The sequence below is a fragment of the Bufo bufo genome, chromosome 6 (genome assembly GCF_905171765.1).
Source record: "Bufo bufo chromosome 6, aBufBuf1.1, whole genome shotgun sequence".
Lineage (NCBI taxonomy): Eukaryota > Metazoa > Chordata > Amphibia > Anura > Bufonidae > Bufo > Bufo bufo.
In genome coordinates this window covers 156,554,330-156,576,346 of record NC_053394.1, presented here as the reverse complement: position 1 = coordinate 156,576,346, position 22,017 = coordinate 156,554,330, and the positions used below count along the sequence as shown (strand labels likewise).

The 22,017-nt window shown below is 44.8% G+C and overlaps 1 protein-coding gene across 3 annotated transcripts in view; it reads right to left on the bottom strand.

Moving 5' to 3' along the window:
• The window catches only part of LOC121005387 (oocyte zinc finger protein XlCOF7.1-like), a 48,279-nt gene that overhangs the window by 8,590 nt on the left and 17,672 nt on the right, over positions 1 to 22,017 (bottom strand). The window contains exons 2-7 of one of the 3 annotated variants that reach the window (XM_040438110.1): positions 17,953 to 18,091; positions 11,631 to 11,822; positions 11,426 to 11,549; positions 11,230 to 11,351; positions 9,835 to 9,940; positions 9,474 to 9,571 (exon numbers count right to left, since the gene is read on the bottom strand). In XM_040438110.1, coding sequence (XP_040294044.1) covers positions 9,474 to 9,571; positions 9,835 to 9,940; positions 11,230 to 11,351; positions 11,426 to 11,549; positions 11,631 to 11,822; positions 17,953 to 18,030 — 720 coding nt within the window. In that variant the 5' untranslated portion in view covers positions 18,031 to 18,091. The remainder of the gene's footprint in view (positions 1 to 9,473; positions 9,572 to 9,834; positions 9,941 to 11,229; positions 11,352 to 11,425; positions 11,550 to 11,630; positions 11,823 to 17,952; positions 18,092 to 22,017) is intronic. The other 2 variants (XM_040438111.1, XM_040438112.1) reach the window with 2 other exon arrangements.

Below are 22,017 nucleotides of genomic sequence, written 5' to 3'. Positions count from 1 at the left end.
CTTGGTGCTGCAGCAAATGTCACATGTTACACAATGTACACACTGTGCATGGTGGAATTAACCATGGTAGAGTTAAAACTGTATTTTTGATCAGGGCATGAAAGTCCAAAAAGTTTAAAAGAAGAAATACGGGGGCGTGGCCTGACCGGGTATGTGAACAGACGTGCGGCCCAGAGCTCCTACAAAGATCCTGATTACCCGCTGCAGTAGCGGGCACCCGCCACTACCAGCAAGTGGACGTGTTCCCCCTGCGCTTTGCCATCTTTTCGCGTGATATGACACGCCAGAGGGCCAAGGAGAAGGAGGGAAAGAAGTGTGGTCTCGCCACTCCGGTGAAACAAAATGGCGCCGCACACGCTGCAAAACACTCCGATGTGGCGGCGTGGCTGGAGAAATTTGCCGCCCGCCAATCCCACCAGTGCACACTCTGGATACGAAAGATGTTAAAGAGTTGGACCCTCTGGGTACATCTGAAAATAATACTTCTGGTCTGGTGTCAGAAGTGGAGAAAGAGGTTAGTGCAGTGCAGGACGGAGGGGCAATTCTGGAGGCAGAGCCCACCATCAAAGATGTATATGCAGCGGTGGCGCAGTGTAGCATGGCGCTCACCACAATAAACACTCACATTGGGGGCATACGTCAAGATATGAGGCAATTAAAGGAGCATGTTGGCGAAACGGAGGGCCGTGTCAGTGCTATGGAGGATCAAATGCTACCAGTAAAAAGGGATCTACAGCGTGTAATACATAATGTTACACTGCTCATTTCTAAATCAGATGATCTTGAAAAAAGGTTGCGGCGCAATAATGTCCGAATAATTGGTGTGCCTGAACATACAGAAGGAACGGATGCTGTGTAGTTCTTTGAAAAATAGCTTGCTGACAAAATTGGGAGAGATAAACTATCTCCGCTTTTTGCTATTGAGCGGACTCACCGTGTACCATTCCGCCCACCACCACTGGGGGCGCCACCTGGGCCTGTTCTGATTAAAGTCCTGCATTTTAGAGATCGAGATACAATCCTGAAAGGAGCAAGAGACTGTGTGGCTCTTACTGACTACTCGCTGTTCCCAGACTTCTCTTCAGAAGTCCAAAAGAGGAGAGCACGCTTCCTAGACGTCAAGAAACGACTGAGAACCCTACAACTTCCATACTCAATGATCTATCCTGCCAGACTGAGAGTGGTGGCGAAAGAGAAGACACATATGTTTGATACTCCGGAGGCGGCGTGTCAATGGCTGGATACGCATGAAAAGGACCTACGCGGCAACACCTGAAAATATGGCGTATCCTTAAAAGTAACTGAAGGATGTCCACTTCATTGAGGACTGCTGAGCCCTATAGTGTTCCCTAAAATATATATCGTTGCTGAATTAATTTTGTTGTATGCGGGGGGAGGAGTTTTGGGGGGATAATGTCCTCACGTCTGGGGGCTACCCCTCACTCCTTATCTTGGATGGGTCAGGGTGGTTCTGCACTGTTGCGGGTTAAAATAGTAAGGGAGGCCGGGGCCTATAGCAGAGTAGTTCGGCTGAGGCAGTTGCATTGCTTGTTTTAGTGGTCTGTTCTTACACTGCGGGCTCAGGTATTTTTTGTACCCCAGTTCCTTCGCCATAGAGGGATATGCCTAATTTGTGTTTTGGTTTATGTGGGGAGGGGGGGGGAGGGGCGGTTTGGGGGAATTTTGAGACAGAGTATATGCTTACTATTGGGCCATATGGGGGTGAGCGGCAGCAGGCGCCTATTTTTCTGGTTTTGGTTTGATAATGGGTTCCCTTAGGATCATTGCCTGGAATGTGAGGGGAATGGGTCAGACTTCTAAACGTCATGCGATCTTCCATGCCCTGCAAACATACCAACCAGCAATTCTTTGCCTATCTGAAACGCATCTTACATCTGACAAAACTCATCTGATACACAGGGCATGGATGGCGCATGAATTTCATTCTACTTATTCTACCCATGCGCGTGGTGTTAGTATCTTAATACATAGATCTGTTCCCTCTGTCGCTAGAGACACGTGCATTGACAATAATGGAAGCTATATATGTGTAGACTGCTCTATTTTTCATTTTAGGTTGATCCTGGTGGCAGTATACATTCTCCCACCGTACTCCAGCGAGGTTCTGACAAAAATACTAGTGTTCATGGCCAGGTTCCCTGGTGTCCCTGTACTAATGATGGGAGACTTTAATATGTACAGTCGTGGCCAAAAGTTTTGAGACTTACATAAATATTGGAAATTGGAAAAGTTGCTGCTTAAGTTTTTATAATAGCAATTTGCATATACTCCAGAATGTTATGAAGAGTGATCAGATGAATTGCATAGTCCTTCTTTGCCATGAAAATTAACTTAATCCCAAAAAAAACCTTTCCACTGCATTTCATTGCTGTCATTAAAGAACCTGCTAAGATCATTTTAGTAATCGTCTTGTTAACTCAGGTGAGAATGTTGACGAGCACAAGGCTGAAGATCATTATGTCAGGCTGATTAGGTTAAAATGGCAGACTTGACATGTTAAAAGGAGGGTGATGCTTGAAATCATTGTTCTTCCATTGTTAACCATGGTGACCTGCAAAGAAACGCGTGCAGCCATCATTGCGTTGCATAAAAATGGCTTCACAGGCAAGGATATTGTGGCTACTAAGATTGCACCTCAATTTATAGGATCATCAAGAACTTCAAGGAAAGAGGTTCAATTCTTGTTAAGAAGGCTTCAGGGCGTCCAAGAAAGTCCAGCAAGCGCCAGGATCGTCTCCTAAAGAGGATTCAGCTGCGGGATCGGAGTGCCACCAGTGCAGAGCTTGCTCAGGAATGGCAGAAGGCAGGTGTGAGCGCATCTGCACGCACAGTGAGGCGAAGACTTTTGGAAGACGGCCTGGTGTCAAGAAGGGCAGCAAAGAAGCCACTTCTCTCAAAAAAAAACATCAGGGACAGATTGATCTTCTGCAGAAAGTATGGTGAATGGACTGCTGAGGACTGGGGCAAAGTCATATTCTCCGATGAAGCCTCTTTCCAATTGTTTGGGGCATCTGGAAAAAGGCTTGTCCGGAGAAGAAAAGGTGAGCACTACCATCAGTCCTGTGTCATGCCAACAGTAAAGCATCCTGAGACCATTCATGTGTGGGGTTGCTTCTCATCCAAGGGAGTGGGCTCACTCACAATTTTGCCCAAAAACACAGCCATGAATAAAAAATGGTACCAAAACACACTCCAACAGCAACTTCTTCCAACAATCCAACAGTTTGGTGAAGAACAATGCATTTTCCAGCATGATGGAGCACCGTGCCTAAAGGCAAAAGTGATATCTAAGTGGCTCGGGGACCAAAACGTTGACATTTTGGGTCCATGGCCTGGAAACTCCCCAGATCTTAATCCCATTGAGAACTTGTGGTCAATCCTCAAGAGGCGGGTGGACAAACAAAAACCCACTAATTCTGACAAACTCCAAGAAGTGATTATGAAAAAATGGGTTGCTATCAGTCAGGAATTGGCCCAGAAGTTGATTGAGAGCATGCCCAGTCGAATTGCAGAGGTCCTGAAAAAGAAGGGCCAACACTGCAAATACTGACTCTTTGCATAAATGTCATGTAATTGTCGATAAAAGCCTTTGAAACGTATCAAGTGTGTGTAATTATATTTCACTACATCACAGAAACAACTGAAACAAAGATCTAAAAGCAGTTTAGCAGCAAACTTTGTGAAAACTAATATTTGTGTCATTCTCAAAACTTTTGGCCACGACTGTACATGGACAAGTCTCTGGATAAGTCCACTCCAAATGCTGGTGCATTGAGCCCCTCACCCTCAGCATTAGCTATATTGATATCAGAGGTAGATATGTGCAATCTCTGGAGGGCTAAGCATCGGGAGGAAAGGCAATATTCTTGCTACTCTTCCTCACATAATTCCTTGTCCAGAATTGATCTAGTGTTGGGATCCCTGTCCTTATTGGAATTTGTCCAAGAGGTCTCTTACCTCCCCTGGAGTGTATCTGACCACTCTCCCATTCTGGCCCAATTGAAGTTAGGAAACCTGGGGCAAAATTTAAGACCTATTTGGCCTTTGAATCTATTCTGGCTTCAGCTCGTGGATACTGGCGGTACCATCTCTAATGCACTGGTGAAATTTTTCACTTCCAATATTGGAACTGCCACTATACCAATAGTATGGAATGCAATGAAGGCATATATAAGAGGTGTCTATATTAAAAGTATTAATGCCCACAAGACCAAAAGTAGGGCTCTCTCTGTAGAGCTATCCAATAGAGTATTGACCACTGAATTCAAATATATAACAAACCCAACGCAGGAAAATGCAGCTAATTGGAGGGAGGCGCAAGGGCTGTTAAAGGAACATCTAATGGAAAAAGCCGGGGATAAACGTTTTGTTTAGGACCCAGAGGTATTTTATGGAAGGTAAGAGTGCTAGTCATTTATTAGCCACTGTTATTAAAGCACAATCTGGCCCCTCCTGTGTAACTTCTATAAAGGATGTACATTGGGACCTAATTACCGGGGATAAGGATATTTTGGGGGTATTCCATGCTCACTTTAAAGACGTCTATCGGTCTAGACTGACAGTCAGCCTGATGGATAGAGAGAAGTATTTGATGGATATTTCCTCACCCATTTTAACTGTGGAGCATAGGGAGCTGTTGGATGGAGCTATCCGGCTGGAGGGAGGAACTTGAGCTGGCGTTGAGATCTTTTCCTAATGAAAAGGCCCCTGGGGGAAATGGCTTGCCGGTGGAATTTTATAAGAAGTACCAGGAGTTTCTTCTCCCGCACCTACTTAATGTTTTTATGGACTCATATTGGGCAGGTACTTTACCCAGTTCGATGAGAGAGGCGATTGTGGTACTGCTTCCAAAACCAGGCAAGGATCCTACACAGGTAGACTCTTATCGTCCTATTTCACTGTTAACGGCAGACGTAAAAGACTTGGCCAAGGTTCTAGCTAATAGATAATTAAATGTTGTTAGTAATATTATTCATGAAGACTAATCTGTCTTCATGCCTGGAAAATCTACATCCTTAAATCTTAGACGCCTGTTCCTGAATCTCCAGTTGGATAAGGAGGAAGGGGCTGTGATCTCACTCGATGCTGCCAAAGCTTTTGATAGCTTCAAGTGGGATTACCTTTGGGCAGTTTTGTCCAAAATGGGATTTGGCCCGATTTTCATAAAATGGGTGCAACTGCTCTATAGCCAACCTAGAATTAGAGTAAATGGGGGGATTGCTCCAGCGCTGGCACTAGAAAGGGGGACAAGGCAGGGCTGCCCACTGTCGCCTCTCTTATTTGCTATAGCGATAGAACCGTTGGTATGCCTCCTTAGAGCCTCAACTATTTTCCGGGGCCTTAAAAGGGGGGACTTGGAGGAGCGTGTATCGCTATATGCAGATGATATGCTGCTATATGCAGGTGACCTGATCTCTTCCATAGACCCTATTATCTCATTTATCTCTGAATTTGGCAGGCAGTCTGGACTGCTTATCAACTGGAATAAGTCTGTGATATGCCCATTGTCCCCGGTCCCTGATCAAACTAAACTTAAGGTAGTATCCTCATTTAAGGATCTGGGAGTTGACATCTCCATCAATCCCCATAGATACATACCAGATAATTTACTAATACTAACTAAGTTTAAAACTAAGGCTGCCTTGTGGCATAAACTGCCCATATCCCTAGTGGGTAGGGGTAACCTAATTAAAATGGTGCTGATGCCGCAACTCTTATATGTGCTTCATAATTCTCAAATATGGATCCCTGCACATTAGTCTACTTTAACACTGGCGTTTTGGCTTTCCGTTTGGGAGATCCGTTCAGGGCTCTCACAAGCGGTCCAAAACGGATCAGTTTGCATTCTAATGCATTCTGAATGGAAAAGGATCCGCTCAGAATGCATCAGTTTGCATCAGTTCAGTCTCCATTCCGCTTTGGAGACGGACACCAAAATGCTGCTTGCAGCGTTTTGTTGTCCGTCTGATGAAACTGAGCCAAACGGATCCGTCCTGGCACACAATGTAAGTCAATGGGGACGGATCCGTTTTCACTGACACGATCTGGCACAATAGAAAACGGATCTGTCCTCTATTGACTTTCAATGTTGTTCAAGACGGATCCGTCATGGCTATGTTAAAGATAATACAAACGGATCCGTTCTGAACGGATACAGATGGTTGTATTATCTGAACGAATCCGTCCATGACGGATCCGCACAAAACGCGAGTGTGACAGTAGCCTTATTTTTACAAAATACAGCAAATATTTCAGTTCCTGTTGTGGAAGCATAAGAGAAGTAGAATTAAATATGAAACTCTACAGAGGGCCAAGGATGTGGGTGGGTTGGCGCTGCCTAACCCCTTACTATACTTCCTTTCAGCTCAGCTGCAACACTTTAAGGGATGGAATACGGCAGGGGGAGTGGGGAGAGGAGGTAGGCTAGTTGCATGGGCGTCTGGTTGTTATTCGCCATTACAAGTCCTGGAGGCGGATGTAGATCTTAGGTTTAAATCTGCTCCAATTTTGGGGCTTGTGAGGAAGGTGTGGACTAAGGCTGGAGAGAACTTGCGTATCTCAGGAATGTTGAATATTTCTCCCATCTGGAATAATCCTTTTTTACCTGAATTATCCCAATTAACGGGGTTCTCCCAATGGGGAAGGAATGGGATCTGGAATATTGGGCAGTTATACTCCCAGGGACTTCTTAAGCAGTTTCAGCAGCTGTGTTCTGAGTTTGGCCTCCCCTCCTCACGCACTTCTATAAATACTTGCAGCTGAGGCACGCATTGGATGCGCAATCCAAGCTTTCCTCACTACAGTACACGACTAATCAGACGCTCGATGTTGTGGTGGCAACAGGGTCTGTAAAAGGAGCCATCTCAAAAGTCTCTTTTTCATTGCATGAGGACTACCTGAAAAAATTCCCGACTCAGATTAAAGGATGGGAAAAGGATGTGGGAACAATTGCTGACACCCAGTGGGAAGAAGTGCTCGCATTAATCCCAAATTTATCCCTTACTGAAGTAGCTAAGCTATCGCAGCTGTTTATGCTATATAGAGTATATAAAACCCTGGTATCTAATATATAAAGCTGAGTGTATATGTGTGTGTGTATATGTCCGCTAAAGGAATCTGCATCGTTGCATTTACAATCACGAAATTTGGCACACAGGTACATCAGGTCTCAGCTCTCTAGGACATACCATTCCCGAGATATTCCCAAAAAATGCATTAGCCAATAGAAGCTTGGTCACATGACCCTTATCAGCCAATAGAAGCTCTCAGGTCCTCCAGCCTCCACATACAGTTTTACTTCAGGTTTCCATAACAACCCAGCCATTTATCTTCACTGCTGTAGGAGAGCTTTAAAGGAAATCTGTCACCAGGATAATCGCTATTGCAGTAAAGCCATGACCTAATAGCACTTAGTACCTTATTTCCAGATGTGCCTTTGTTCCAGCAATAGATGTTTTTATCCTCTGAAAATCCCGTTTATTTGATATGCAAATAAGCCAGTAAGGTGCCCAGAGGGGCGTCACTCTTGCAGGAAGGAGCCCAGACACGCCCCCTGCCACAATGTGTCCACCCTCAAAAGACTTAAACCCCGCCCCCAGGTCCATTAAGCCACGCCCCTGATTCGGTTAGGCTACGCCCATGCCCACTCCTGAGGCGGAGGGGATTGAAAAAATGAAGGCAAAAATCAACTTCTGTCAGCTGCAGGGGTGGGAGGGAGGGCGACTTTCTCCCTGCAGCTCACACTCACTTAGGCTCCACTACACTTAGGCTCCATTCAGATGTCCGTAGTGCATTGCGGATCCGCAAATTGCGGATCCGCAATACACCCAGCCGGCACCCCCATAGAAATGCATATTCTTGTCCGCAATTGAGAACAAGAATAGGACATGCTCTATTTTTTTCCGGAGCTGCAGACCGGAAGATCAGGGCCGCGCTCCGGAAATGCGGATGTGGACAGCACACTGTGTGCTGTCCGCATCTCTTCCGGCCCCATAGAGAATGGACCCTTAGAGTGAGCTGTTCAAAAGGACACGCCCCCAATCCAGTTAGGCCATGCCCCCTCCCACTCCTCAGCCGACTGAGATTGAAAAAATGAAGTTAAAAATCAACTTCTAAGTCCCGCTAAGCCACGCCCATATCTGGTTAGACCACGCCCCTCCACTCCTTAGCCGACAGGGATTAAAAAAATTAAGGTAAAAATCAACTTCTGTCAGCTGCAGGGGTGGGAGGGATGGTGACAGTTCTGCTGTCTTAGAGTGAGCTGTTCAAAAGGACAGGCCCCCGATCCAGTAAAGGCCACTGTTAAGGTGGCGGGCCCCTGTGGAGGTCACTGTCAAGGGGGTGGTAAGCTGTGAAAGTCACTGTTAAAGGGGAAGGCTGCTGTAAAGGTCAAAGTTAAGGGGGTGGGCTGCTGTGGAGGTCCAATTTTAAGGGACGGGGCACTGTGGGGGGTCAGTGTTAAGGGGTGGGGGACTGTGGAGGTTACTGTTTTGGGGGCGGGGTTCTGTAGATGTCACTGTTATAGTGGATAGTGTTGATATCTTTTAATGACATACACAAACATTAAATGAAATAGATTAAATATACCCGAGCGAAGCCGGGTCCTTCAGCTAGTATATATATAAAATTGGGTATAGAACTGACTCCTGCTGTCCGAAGTGTGGGGAGGCAGGGGCTGACCTATTTCATATGCTGTGGAGCTGTGATAGTCAGAGTATACTGGCATGACGTTGTACAATTAATAAATAGGATATACAGCGCAAACTTTTCCCCTGATCCCAAAATGTGTCTGCTTGGTATCTTTGAAGCGGACAGCTTACAGCCGCCGATTATTACAGGTATTAATAGAATGCTATACCAGGCTATACCGCAAAATGGATTCAGCTGCTTCCTCCAGTTATAGCAGAGTTTATTGCTAGGCTGAACGTAGTTATTAGATTGGAAAGGGGGGTGTCAAAATTTGAGAGTATTTGGGGTCTCTGGATAGACAGATCCAGTAAGTAGTCCTTGGCTGGCTCTTAATAGAGGCATAGTACACATTATGGGATAACAATGCTTAATGTGTTAGGTGAGTGGAGGCTATTGATAGAATGCTGCCCCTGGGGTGCGCCACCACCCGTGTTCTCTCATTAATAGACAAAGTAATGTATGCTATTCTTACCTGCTGCTATTTATGTAGGGGTTATGTTGGCTAAAGACTGTTATGTTTTCTGTCTCGGGGGGATTTGTTGTTGTTGTTGTGGGATAGCACTCAAGGTTTATTCTTTGACTAATTAATGATGTCTTTTTGAATCCAAATGACTTGTATCTTGTGATCTGAAGTGCACTTGTTTTGTACAGAAAAAAAGAATAATCAATAAAAATGATCTGATAAAAAAAAAAGAAGAAGAAGAAATACAGCATCCCAATAGACCATAATGTACATCTATTTGTGCCACAAAGGCTTCATCTACCTGAAGATCCTGTGGGACACTGTGATTTCCCCCTGGGTGATCCTGGACATACAGAGGGCTGGGACATCTCTCTGGTAATATTTTCTTACTGGATCCATCTATAGAAAACAGACACAGAAACTGGATGCATATATGTGATGATCAGATGATGGGGTATCTAGGAGACCTTTAATACTGCTCTCTCTTCTACCATCAAAGAAATCGCTTACCAGGTGATGTGAGGGTCTGCTGTTTCTCCATCATGATAACCTCATGAAGCTTAGAAGACAATAGAAGCTAATGCAGTAACATAGTGTAATGCTGTAATGACTAGAAAAGAAGATGATGATGATGCTCTTCTCAAATAATACTCTGTACTCACCTGGGTTGACATCTTCATTCACTTCCTCATTTTTAAACTCATCAGTCTCTAAGTCAATTTCATCTTCCGCTGTAACTTCAACTTTAATATGAATCAAATCTTCACCCTGAAGAAACAAAAAACATAAATCAGTTTGGTTTAACCCCTTCCACCCCAGGCCAGTTTTCACCTTAAGAACTGAGCCATTTTTTGGCCCAATCTGACGTGTTACTTTATGTGGTAATGATTTTGGAACACTTTTACTTATCCAAAGAAAGAGCAATAAGTCAGCACCACACGTGAGCACAATGGGGGTTCAACTCGTGGTCATGTGATATTTTTATGGCGACGCTGGTTATGGACGTGGCAATATGCAATATGTCTAATTTTGTTAAATTTTTTTTTTTAAAAACCATTTGATGAAGAGAAAGGGGCACTTTTTTACTGTAAAGCTTTATTTTTATTTTTTTATAAACCACTTTTTTTTTAACCTTTTTTCACTTTTTATTTTTGTCCCACTACAGGGACTTCAACATTTCAGGGTCTGATCCCTGTTTCAATGTTGTACAATACATGCTGTATTGTACTACATTGAAACTGTCAGTTTCACACTGGGGGCTGGGTCTCACAGACTTCCATACATGGCAGACGGGAACTCAATGGAAAGGTAGAGGGAGCCACCTCCCTTTGCGATCCTCTTCTATGCCATGGTCAGTGTTGATCATGGCATATAAGGGGTTAATCATCCAGGATTGGCACTTACAATGATATCGGCGGCACAGCTCCGGTGTTTCCCCCCCCGATCATCATGACATATTAGTACGTCAATTTGCGGGAAGTCACTTCTCGCTGTGATGTACTAGTACATCACATGTTGGCAAGGGGTTAATTAGAGGATCTTAAAATTTTATGAGACCTCAGTTTAAGGCTACTTTCACATCAGCTTTTTGGCATTGCAGTTTTGCGATGCTGCAGAGAATCTCAAAACCAGGACAAAACGGTTCAGTTTAGGGCCAATGTATTGTCAATGGGGTTCAGCATGCATCAGTATGCATTCCGATCTGGTAGCATGCCGTTTTGTGACCGGACACAAAACAGCTGCAAGCTGCGGTTTTGTGTCCAGTTATCGAAATGGAAGAAACCGGATCCATCACTAAAAACAATGTGAGTCAATGGTGTCAGATCCGTTTTTTTCAGATAATAAAAAAAAAAACGCATCCATCACCCATTGACTTACATTGTTTTTAGTGAAAGATCCGGTTTGTTCCATTTCGATTTAACACAACTGCATCCTAACGGAGTGGATGCATCCTGATGTGTTAAATCAAACAGAACCATTTTGGTCCGTTTTTGCGATCCTCTGCCGGATCTCAAAACCAGAAACTAAAGCGCAGATGTGAAGGTAGCCTCAGTTACCTGATCATCCTGAAGCTCACAGTGATCGTCCTCTGAACTACCCTGAGAATACAGAGGGCTGGAACAATTCTCTGGTGGATTTCTCTTACTGGACCCATCTGTAAGAAACACACACAGAGCGACTGAGTGCATTGTGAGAATATGATGATCAGATGATGGGAGTATCTAGGTGACCCTCAAAAATGCTCTCCTTTACCAGGAGACGTGTGAGGCTGGTGGTCCTCCATCATAACGTCCTTGTACAGATCCTTGTGTCCTTCTAAATACTCCCACTCCTCCATGGAGAGACAGATGCTGACATCCTGACACCTTACAAGAACCTGACACACACACACAATCATCAGTCATCATCCAGACATATTAACCCTTGTGTTACTGTATAATGTCCCAGCAGCGCTCACCTCTCCAGTCAGCAGCTCAATGATCTTGTTGGTGAGGTCTAGGATCTTCTGCTTGTTGGTTTTCTCAGGTATCAGTGAGTGAGGTGGAGGCTCCATGATAGGGCTCTGAGTCCTACTCCATCCTTCTGGGGTACGGGAGTGGCTTCTGGGGTCCACTATTTGTCTAGATGTTTTCTTCACTACTGTGTAATCCTGCGTATGAGAACAAATATTAATAAAAATTAACTCTTCAATCAATGACAAAAAAGATGCATCAATGTACAATCCTAACTACAGATGGTGTAACATTTATTGTGACTGACTTTTGCTAGTACTGTGTCAATACAAGGGCTGATTGTGATTGTTCTGCCATTTTAATTTAGGTTTATTCAATAAATATGAGCCATTGGCAGGAGTGGCAAGTCTTAAAGGGGTTGTCCATCCAGTATGTGTATTAAGTTAGAATGACCCCACCAATCTGCCGCTGCTCTCGTTCTGGCACTGATTGTCTTTGCTTCCTGGTCCCTGGAAATGACTGCGTAGGTGGATCACTGCTGAAGACAGTGTCTGGCTGAACAGTCATTTCCTTTGTGTCAAGAAGGACCGGTAAATAGATACCAGCAGGGACCAGGATAGTGTCACAACAGGAGCAGGAGGGTATTGGTGAGTTGAGTATCACTTCTTTTATTTTATTTTTTTATGCTATTCTAACCCTTTTTAAAATAAAGAAATACCAGCCGCACAACTCCGTTAAATAATAAAATAATCCAATCCTGTGAAACTTTACAGATTTTATAGAAATGCAGCTTTCATCTAAAATAATCTTGACAGAAGACTTCAGCCAAGGCCTAAGATGCATGTTTGATATACACTGGCAGAAAATGAAAGAAGATTGAGCGGAGCCAACAAAGTATAAACTGCTAGTGGTTATTGGTCAATGACTGCACAACCAAGGTGCTGCACCCTTTATTTTAGGTTCAGCAGGAGGGGATATGTTGAGGCAGGGTCACATTAATACTGGGTGGCATCTCCCCTTGCTGTGATACAGGCTGACACTTTGGCATGGTAACAGCCATACAGATGCTGTCTTTCTAAGCTCTAGCTTGGCTAAGGTGGTGGTTGGCTGACGCACATGGGAGATCCGTCACCCCTTCTAGTCCCAGACATTCTCGATGGGGAACAGATCTGACGATCGAGCTGGCCAGGGGAGCTCATTGTATGGCCGGGTGTTATCTTCTTGGCATACCACATCTCCTAATCAAGTCAAAAAAGGCAGTAGGACTGGTTCCACTGGACATGTCCTGGACATGTCAAAGGCTAATCAATGTTCCATCCTCAAATATAGCCACGGTAGCTAATGGTGCCCCTAACCATTATATGTAGGGTTGGTCCTTTGTTTCCCCGCACTATGCATAATTGCAGTAGGCGCTCTTCAGCCCACCCGCAAACTGCGATGTGGCCGTCACTAGTATGAAGACAGAACCTCCTTTCATCATTGAACACCATTGTTAGCCATTCATGCCTCCAATGGGCTATCTCCCAGCACCAGCGCAGGCGCTCTTGGTGATGATGAGAGGTTAGTAGTAAACAAACTAATGGAGTGTGTGAATTCGGTTCTGCTTCAAGTAGATTAAAGGGAGTCTTTCACCTAATCTGAGCGTTTTAGACTGCTCAGATCAGGTTATAGGCTCTTTGACCCTTATTACAATCGTACCTTTCTCTTCTGTGTCCCTCGTCCAGATCATGAAAATAACACTTTTTAAACTTATGCAAATGATCTTCTGAAGGTGCCCAGGGGCGGCGTTACTGGGCGATGTGCCCAGAAAAACACACCTCCAGCCGGCGGACATCACGAGCGGCACCAGAGGACGGCGGGCTGGGAACTGGCCCGCACCTGCGCACTGCTCTGCCCATTATGGCAGAGGAACAGCTTTTCATATTGCGCATGCGCCGGCCAACTAAAGACATAATGGGCATAATGCCATAATGGGCATAATGCCATAATGGGGAGAGCAGTGCGCAGGTGGGCCCTTGGAACTTTGATCACTACATGTAAAACCCACCAGCATTGCCACCATGTATAAATCGTTTTTTTTTTATCTTAACAGGCTTTTCTGAGATTTTAGTATGGATCGGTGGGGGTCCGACATCCATGACGCCCTCCGATCAGCTGTGTGAGAAGGCATTGGAGCTCCTGGGAGTGCTGCAGCCTTCTCCGTGCTCACCAAGCACACTGTTGTACATTGTATACCGTCTGTGCTTAGTATTGCAGCTTAGCCCCAAGAAGGCCATGGCGCTACTGCGAGCGCCGCTGCCTTCTCAAACAGCTGATTGGCGGGGGCCCCAGGTGTCGGACTCTCACTGATCAGATACTGATGACCTATCCTATTCCTCCTAGAAATGTATGCATAAATTGGCAACTGGACGTTACCAGTCGGAGGTGTGCCCCTGCACTGTCTGAAATTGTCCAATCAGTGCTGACAAAAAGTGACACCCCTTTGAGAAGAAAATGGTACCACCCGATCGTCAATTTCTTTATAAATATTCAGAAGGAATAACAGAGGACCATAACAATGCAGATTTCTAAGAACAATTGTTCAGAATAGTTTTTTTCATGGGGAATACACGTACTCACTAAACCAGGCATCTTCAAACTGCGGCCCTACAGCTGTTGCAAAACTACAACTCCCAGCATGCCCGAACAGCCTACAGGTATCAGCCTACAGCAGGGCATTGTGGGAGTTGTAGTTTTACAACAGCTGGAGAGCCGCAGTTTGAGGATGCCTGCACTAAACCAACCATACCAGTGGTAACAGGTCTTCATTATTAGAAATAAGAGTAAACTCATAATGATGTAATTCCCAGAATCTCACACCTCTCCAGTGATTCCCTTGTGGTATTTAACCACCTCAGCCCCCCTAGCTTAAACACCCTTAATGACCAGGCCACTTTTTACACTTCTGACCTACCCTACTTTAACCGTTTATTGCTCGGTCATGCAACTTACCACCCAAATGAATTTTACCTCCTTATCTTCTCACTAATAGAGCTTTCATTTGGTGGTATTTCATTGCTGCTGACATTTTTACTTTTTTTGTTATTAATCGAAATTTAACGATTTTTTTGCAAAAAAATGACATTTTTCACTTTCAGTTGTAAAATTTTGCAAAAAAAACGACATCCATATATAAATTTTTCTCAAAATTTATTGTTCTACATGTCTTTGATAAAAAAAAAATTGGTTTGGGTAAAAGTTATAGCGTTTACAAACCATGGTACAAAAATGTGAATTTCCGCTTTTTGAAGCAGCTCTGACTTTCTGAGCACCTGTCATGTTTCCTGAGGTTCTACAATGCCCAGACAGTACAAACACCCCACAAATGACCCCATTTCGGAAAGTAGACACCCTAAGGTATTCGCTGATGGGCATAGTGAGTTCATAGAACTTTTTATTTTTTGTCACAAGTTAGCGGAAAATGATGATTTTTTTTTCTTTATTGTTTTTTCTTACAAAGTCTCATATTCCACTAACTTGTGACAAAAAATAAAAACTTCTATGAACTCACTATGCCCATCAGCAAATACCTTGGGGTGTCTTCTTTCCAAAATGGGGTCACTTGTGGGGTAGTTATACTGCCCTGGCATTCTAGGGGCCCTAATGTGTGGCAAGTAGTTTGAAATCAAAATCTGCAAAAAATGGCGGGTGAAATCCGAAAGGTGCTCTTTGGAATGTGGGCCCCTTTGCCCACCTAGGCTGCAAAAAAGTGTCACACATGTGGTATCTCCGTACTCAGGAGAAGTTGGGCAATGTGTTTTGGGGTGTCTTTTTACATATACTCATGCTGGGTGAGAGAAATATCTCGGCAAAAGACAACTTTTCCCATTTTTTATACAAAGTTGGCATTTGACCAAGATATTTATCTCACCCAGCATGGGTATATGTAAAATGACACCCCAAAACACATTGCCCAACTTCTCCTGAGTACGGCGATACCAGATGTGTGACACTTTTTTGCAGCCTAGATGCGCAAGGGGGCCCACATTCCTTTTATGAGGGCATTTTTAGACATTTGGATCCCAGACTTCTTCTCACGCTTTAGGGCCCCTAGAATGCCAGGGCAGTATAAATACCCCACATGTGACCCCATTTTGGAAAGAAGAGACCCCAAGGTATTCAATGAGGGGCATGGCGAGTTCATCTAAAAAAAAATTTTTGGGCACAAGTTAGCGGAAATTGATATATTTATTTTTTTTCTCACAAAGTTTGCCTTTCCGCTAACTTGGGACATGAGACTTTATAAGAAAAAAAATTATAATTTCCGCTAACTTGGGCCAAAAAAATGTCTGAATGGAGCCTTACAGGGGGGTGATCAATGACAGGGGGGTGATCAATGACAGGGGGATGATCAGGGAGTCTATATGGGGTGATCACCCCCCTGTCATTGATCACCCCCCTGTAAGGCTCCATTCAGACGTCCGTATGTGTTTTGCGGATCCGATCCATGTATCAGTGGATCCGTAAAAATCATACGGACGTCTGAATGGAGCCTTACAAGAGGTGATCAATGACAGGGGGGTGATCAATGACAGGGGGGTGATCAGGGAGTCTATATGGGGTGATCACCCCCCTGTCATTGATCACCCCCCTATAAGGCTCCATTCAGATGTCCGTATGTGTTTTGCAGATCCGATCCATGTATCAGTGGATCCGGAAAAATCATACGGACATCTGAATGCAGCCTTACAGGGGGGTGATCAATGACAGGGGGGTGATCAGGGAGTCTATATGGGGTGATCACCCCCCTGTCATTGATCACCCCCCTATAAGGCTCCATTCAGATGTCCGTATGTGTTTTGCGGATCCGATCCATGTATCAGTGGATCCGTAAAAATCATACGGACGTCTGAATGGAGCCTTACAAGGGAATGATCAATGACAGGGGGGTGATCAGGGAGTCTATATGGGATGATCACCCCCCTGTAAGGCTCCATTCAGACGCCTGTATGTGTTTTGCGGATCCGATCCATGTATCCGTGGATCCGTAAAAAACATACGGACATCTGAATGCAGCCTTACAGGGGGGTGATCAATGACAGGGGGGTGATCAGGGAGTCTATATGGGGTGATCACCTCCGTCATTGATCACGCCCCTGTAAGGCTCCATTCAGACGTCTGTATGTGTTCTGCGGATCCGATCCATGTATCAGTGGATCCGTAAAAATCATACGGACGTCTGAATGGAGCCTTACAGGGGGGTGATCAATGACAGGGGGGTGATCAGGGAGTCTATATGGGGTGATCAGGGGTTAATAAGGGGTTAATAAGTGACAGGGGGGGGGGTGTAGTGTAGTGGTGCTACTTATTACTGAGCTACCTGTGTCCTCTGGTGGTCGATCCAAACAAAAGGGACCACCAGAGGACCAGGTAGCAGGTATATTAGACGCTGTTATCAAAACAGCGTCTAATATACCTGTTAGGGGTTAAAAAAAATCACATCTCCAGCCTGCCAGCGAACGATCGCCGCTGGCAGGCTGGAGATCCACTCGCTTACCTTCCGATCCTGTGAATGCGCGCGCCTGTGTGCGCGCGTTCACAGGAAATCTCGCGTCTCGCGAGATGACGCATATATGCGTGACTGTGCGCAGGGCTGCCGCCTCCGGAACGCGATCCTTCATTAGGCGGTCCGGAAGCGGTTAAGGGGCCTCTGTCAGCACCTTTGTACCTATGAAACTGGCTGACCTGTTACATTTGCACTTGGCAGCTGAAGGCATCTGTGTTGGTCCCATGTTCATATGTGTCTGCAACACTGAGAAAATGATGTTTTTATATATACAAATGACCCTCTAGGGGCAATGGGGGCGTTGCCGTTACTCCTAGAGGCTCTGCTCTCTCTGCAACTGTCGCGCCCTCTGTACTTTGATTGACAGGTCCAGGTGTGATGAAATTTACACTGCCTGGCCCTGTCAGTAAAAAGAGCAGAGTGCGTGACACTTGCAGAGACAGCAGAGCCTCTAGGTGTAATGGCAACTCCCCCATTGCTCCTAGAGGCTCATTTGCATAAATCAAAACATCATTTTTCTTAGCAATGCGGGCACATATGAACATGGCCCAACACAGATACACGTCTTACATGTGGAGCAGATTTTTTTGCGGATTTGCAGTGGACTTCGCCAATACATTACATAGAGTGAAAGCTTATGCACTCTGCTGCCGCTGTAATATGCTGCGGAATATCCACTTACAAATCTGGATGGAAAATCTGCAGCATTTCTGCTACATGTGGACATAGCCTAAAAGGCAAAACAGTGAGGTCACGTTGAGGTCATCCCCAGAATCCCTCACCTCCCCAGTCAGCAGGTAGATGATCTCTAAGGTGAGGGTTAATATCCCTTCGGTAATGTGTCTCTTGTTCTTGTCCATCTTCACTACAGGATTCTTCCTTAAAGCCAGGCTTCCATGTTACATGACTGTTTGACTCAACCTAGAAATAAATCACATAAAACTGATATTATAATAATAGACTACAGAGAAAAATAGAGGACTCCTCTGTTCTTATAATACCCATACGAGACACCAAAGTCTGCTTCTTCTGTGTTCAGGAAGCCAGACACAGCCAGGACACCAGAGTCTGCTCCTCCTGTATTATAATAACAGACAGGACACCACAGTCTGCTCCTCCTGTATTATAATAACAGACAGGACACCAGAGTCTGCTCCTCCTGTATTATAATAACAGACAGGACACCAGAGTCTGCTCCTCCTATATTATAATAACAGACAGGACACCACAGTCTGCTCCTCCTGTATAATAACAGACAGGACACCACAGTCTGCTCCTCCTGTATAATAACAGACAGGACACCACAGTCTGCTCCCCCTGTATTATAATAACAGACAGGACACCACAGTCTGCTCCTCCTGTATTATAATAACAGACAGGACACCAGAGTCTGCTCCTCCTGTATTATAATAACAGACAGGACACCACAGTCTGCTCCTCCTGTATTATAATAACAGACAGGACACCGCAGTCTGCTCCTCCTGTATTATAATAACAGACAGGACACCAGAGTCTGCTCCTCCTGTATTATAATAACAGACAGGACACCGCAGTCTGCTCCTCCTGTATTATAATAACAGACAGGACACCAGAGTCTGCTCCTCCTGTATTATAATAACAGACAGGACACCGCAGTCTGCTCCTCCTGTATTATAATAACAGACAGGACACCACAGTCTGCTCCTCCTGTATTATAATAACAGACAGGACACCACAGTCTGCTCCTCCTGTATTATAATAACAGACAGGACACCACAGTCTGCTCCTCCTGTACTATAATAACAGACAGGACACCACAGTCTGCTCCTCCTGTATTATAATAACAGACAGGACACCACAGTCTGCTCCTCCTGTATTATAATAACAGACAGGACACCACAGTCTGCTCCTCCTGTATTATAATAACAGACAGGACACCACAGTCTGCTCCTCCTGTATTATAATAACAGACAGGACACCAGAGTCTGCTCCTCCTATATTATAATAACAGACAGGACACCAGAGTCTGCTCCTCCTATATTATAATAACAGACAGGACACCACAGTCTGCTCCTCCTGTATTATAATAACAGACAGGACACCACAGTCTGCTCCTCCTGTATTATAATAACAGACAGGACACCAGAGTCTGCTCCTCCTGTACTATAATAACAGACAGGACACCACAGTCTGCTCCTCCTGTATTATAATAACAGACAGGACACCACAGTCTGCTCCTCCTGTATTATAATAACAGACAGGACACCACAGTCTGCTCCTCCTGTATTATAATAACAGACAGGACACCACAGTCTGCTCCTCCTGTATTATAATAACAGACAGGACACCACAGTCTGCTCCTCCTGTACTATAATAACAGACAGGACACCAGAGTCTGCTCCTCCTGTATTATAATAACAGACAGGACACCACAGTCTGCTCCTCCTGTACTATAATAACAGACAGGACACCAGAGTCTGCTCCTCCTGTAGTATAATAACAGACAGGACACCAGAGTCTGCTCCTCCTGTATTATAATAACATACAGGACACCACAGTCTGCTCCCCCTGTATTATAATAACAGACAGGACACCAGAGTCTGCTCCTCCTGTATTATAATAACAGACAGGACACCACAGTCTGCTCCTCCTGTACTATAATAACAGACAGGGCACCAGAGTCTGCTCCTCCTGTATTATGATAACAGACAGGACACCACAGTCTGCTCCTCCTGTATTATGATAACAGACAGGACACCACAGTCTGCTCCCCCTGTATTATAATAACAGACAGGACACCAGAGTCTGCTCCTCCTGTATTATAATAACAGACAGGACACCAGAGTATGCTCCTCCTGTATTATAATAACAGACAGGACACCAGAGTCTGCTCCTCCTGTATTATAATAACAGACAGGGCACCAGAGTCTGCTCCTCCTGTATTATGATAACAGACAGGACACCACAGTCTGCTCCTCCTGTACTATAATAACAGACAGGACACCAGAGTCTGCTCCTCCTGTATTATAATAACAGACAGGACACCAGAGTCTGCTCCTCCTGTATTATAATAACAGACAGGACACCACAGTCTGCTCCTCCTGTACTATAATAACAGACAGGACACCAGAGTCTGCTCCTCCTGTATTATAATAACAGACAGGACACCAGAGTCTGCTCCTCCTGTATTATAATAACAGACAGGACACCAGAGTCTGCTCCTCCTGTAGTATAATAACAGACAGGACACCAGAGTCTGCTCCTCCTGTAGTATAATAACAGACAGGACACCAGAGTCTGCTCCTCCTGTATTATAATAACAGACAGGACACCACAGTCTGCTCCTCCTGTATTATAATAACAGACAGGACACCAGAGTCTGCTCCTCCTGTACTATAATAACAGACAGGACACCAGAGTCTGCTCCTCAGTTTTATAATAACAGACAGGACACCACAGTCTGCTCCTCCTGTATTATAATAACAGATAGGACACTACAGTCTGCTCCTCCTGTATTATAATAACAGACAGGAAACCACAGTCTGCTCCTCCTGTATTATAATAACAGATAGGACACCAGAGTCTGCTCCTCCTGTATTATAATAACAGATAGGACACTACAGTCTGCTCCTCCTGTATTATAATAACAGACAGGAAACCACAGTCTGCTCCTCCTGTATTATAATAACAGACAGGACACCACAGTCTGCTCCTCCTGTATTATAATAACAGATAGGACACCACAGTCTGCTCCTCCTGTATTATAATAACAGACAGGACACCAGAGTCTGCTCCTCCTGTATTATAATAACAGACAGGACACCAGAGTCTGCTCTTCCTGTATTATAATAACAGACAGGACACCACAGTCTGCTCCTCCTGTATTATAATAACAGACAGGACACCAGAGTCTGCTCCTCCTGTATTATAATAACAGACAGGACACCACAGTCTGCTCCTCCTGTATTATAATAACAGACAGGAAACCACAGTCTGCTCCTCCTGTATTATAATAACAGACAGGACACCACAGTCTGCTCCTCCTGTATTATAATAACAGACAGGACACCACAGTCTGCTTCTCCTGTATTATAATAACAGACAGGACACCAGAGTCTGCTCCTCCTGTATTATAATAACAGACAGGACACCACAGTCTGCTCCTCCTGTATTATAATAACAGACAGGACACCACAGTCTGCTCCTCCTGTATTATAATAACAGACAGGACACCAGAGTCTGCTCCTCCTGTATTATAATAACAGACAGGACACCAGAGTCTGCTCCTCCTGTATTATAATAACAGACAGGACACCACAGTCTGCTCCTCCTGTATTATAATAACAGACAGGACACCACAGTCTGCTCCTCCTGTATTATAATAACAGACAGGACACCAGAGTCTGCTCCTCCTGTATTATAATAACAGACAGGACACCACAGTCTGCTCCTCCTGTATTATAATAACAGACAGGACACCAGAGTCTGCTCCTCCTGTATTATAATAACAGACAGGACACCACAGTCTGCTCCTCCTGTATTATAATAACAGACAGGACACCACAGTCTGCTCCTCCTGTATTATAATAACAGACAGGACACCACAGTCTGCTCCTCCTGTATTATAATAACAGACAGGACACCACAGTCTGCTCCTCCTGTATTATAATAACAGACAGGACACCACAGTCTGCTCCTCCTGTACTATAATAACAGACAGGACACCAGAGTCTGCTCCTCCTGTATTATAATAACAGACAGGACACCAGAGTCTGCTCCTCCTGTATTATAATAACAGACAGGACACCACAGTCTGCTCCTCCTGTACTATAATAACAGACAGGACACCAGAGTCTGCTCCTCCTGTA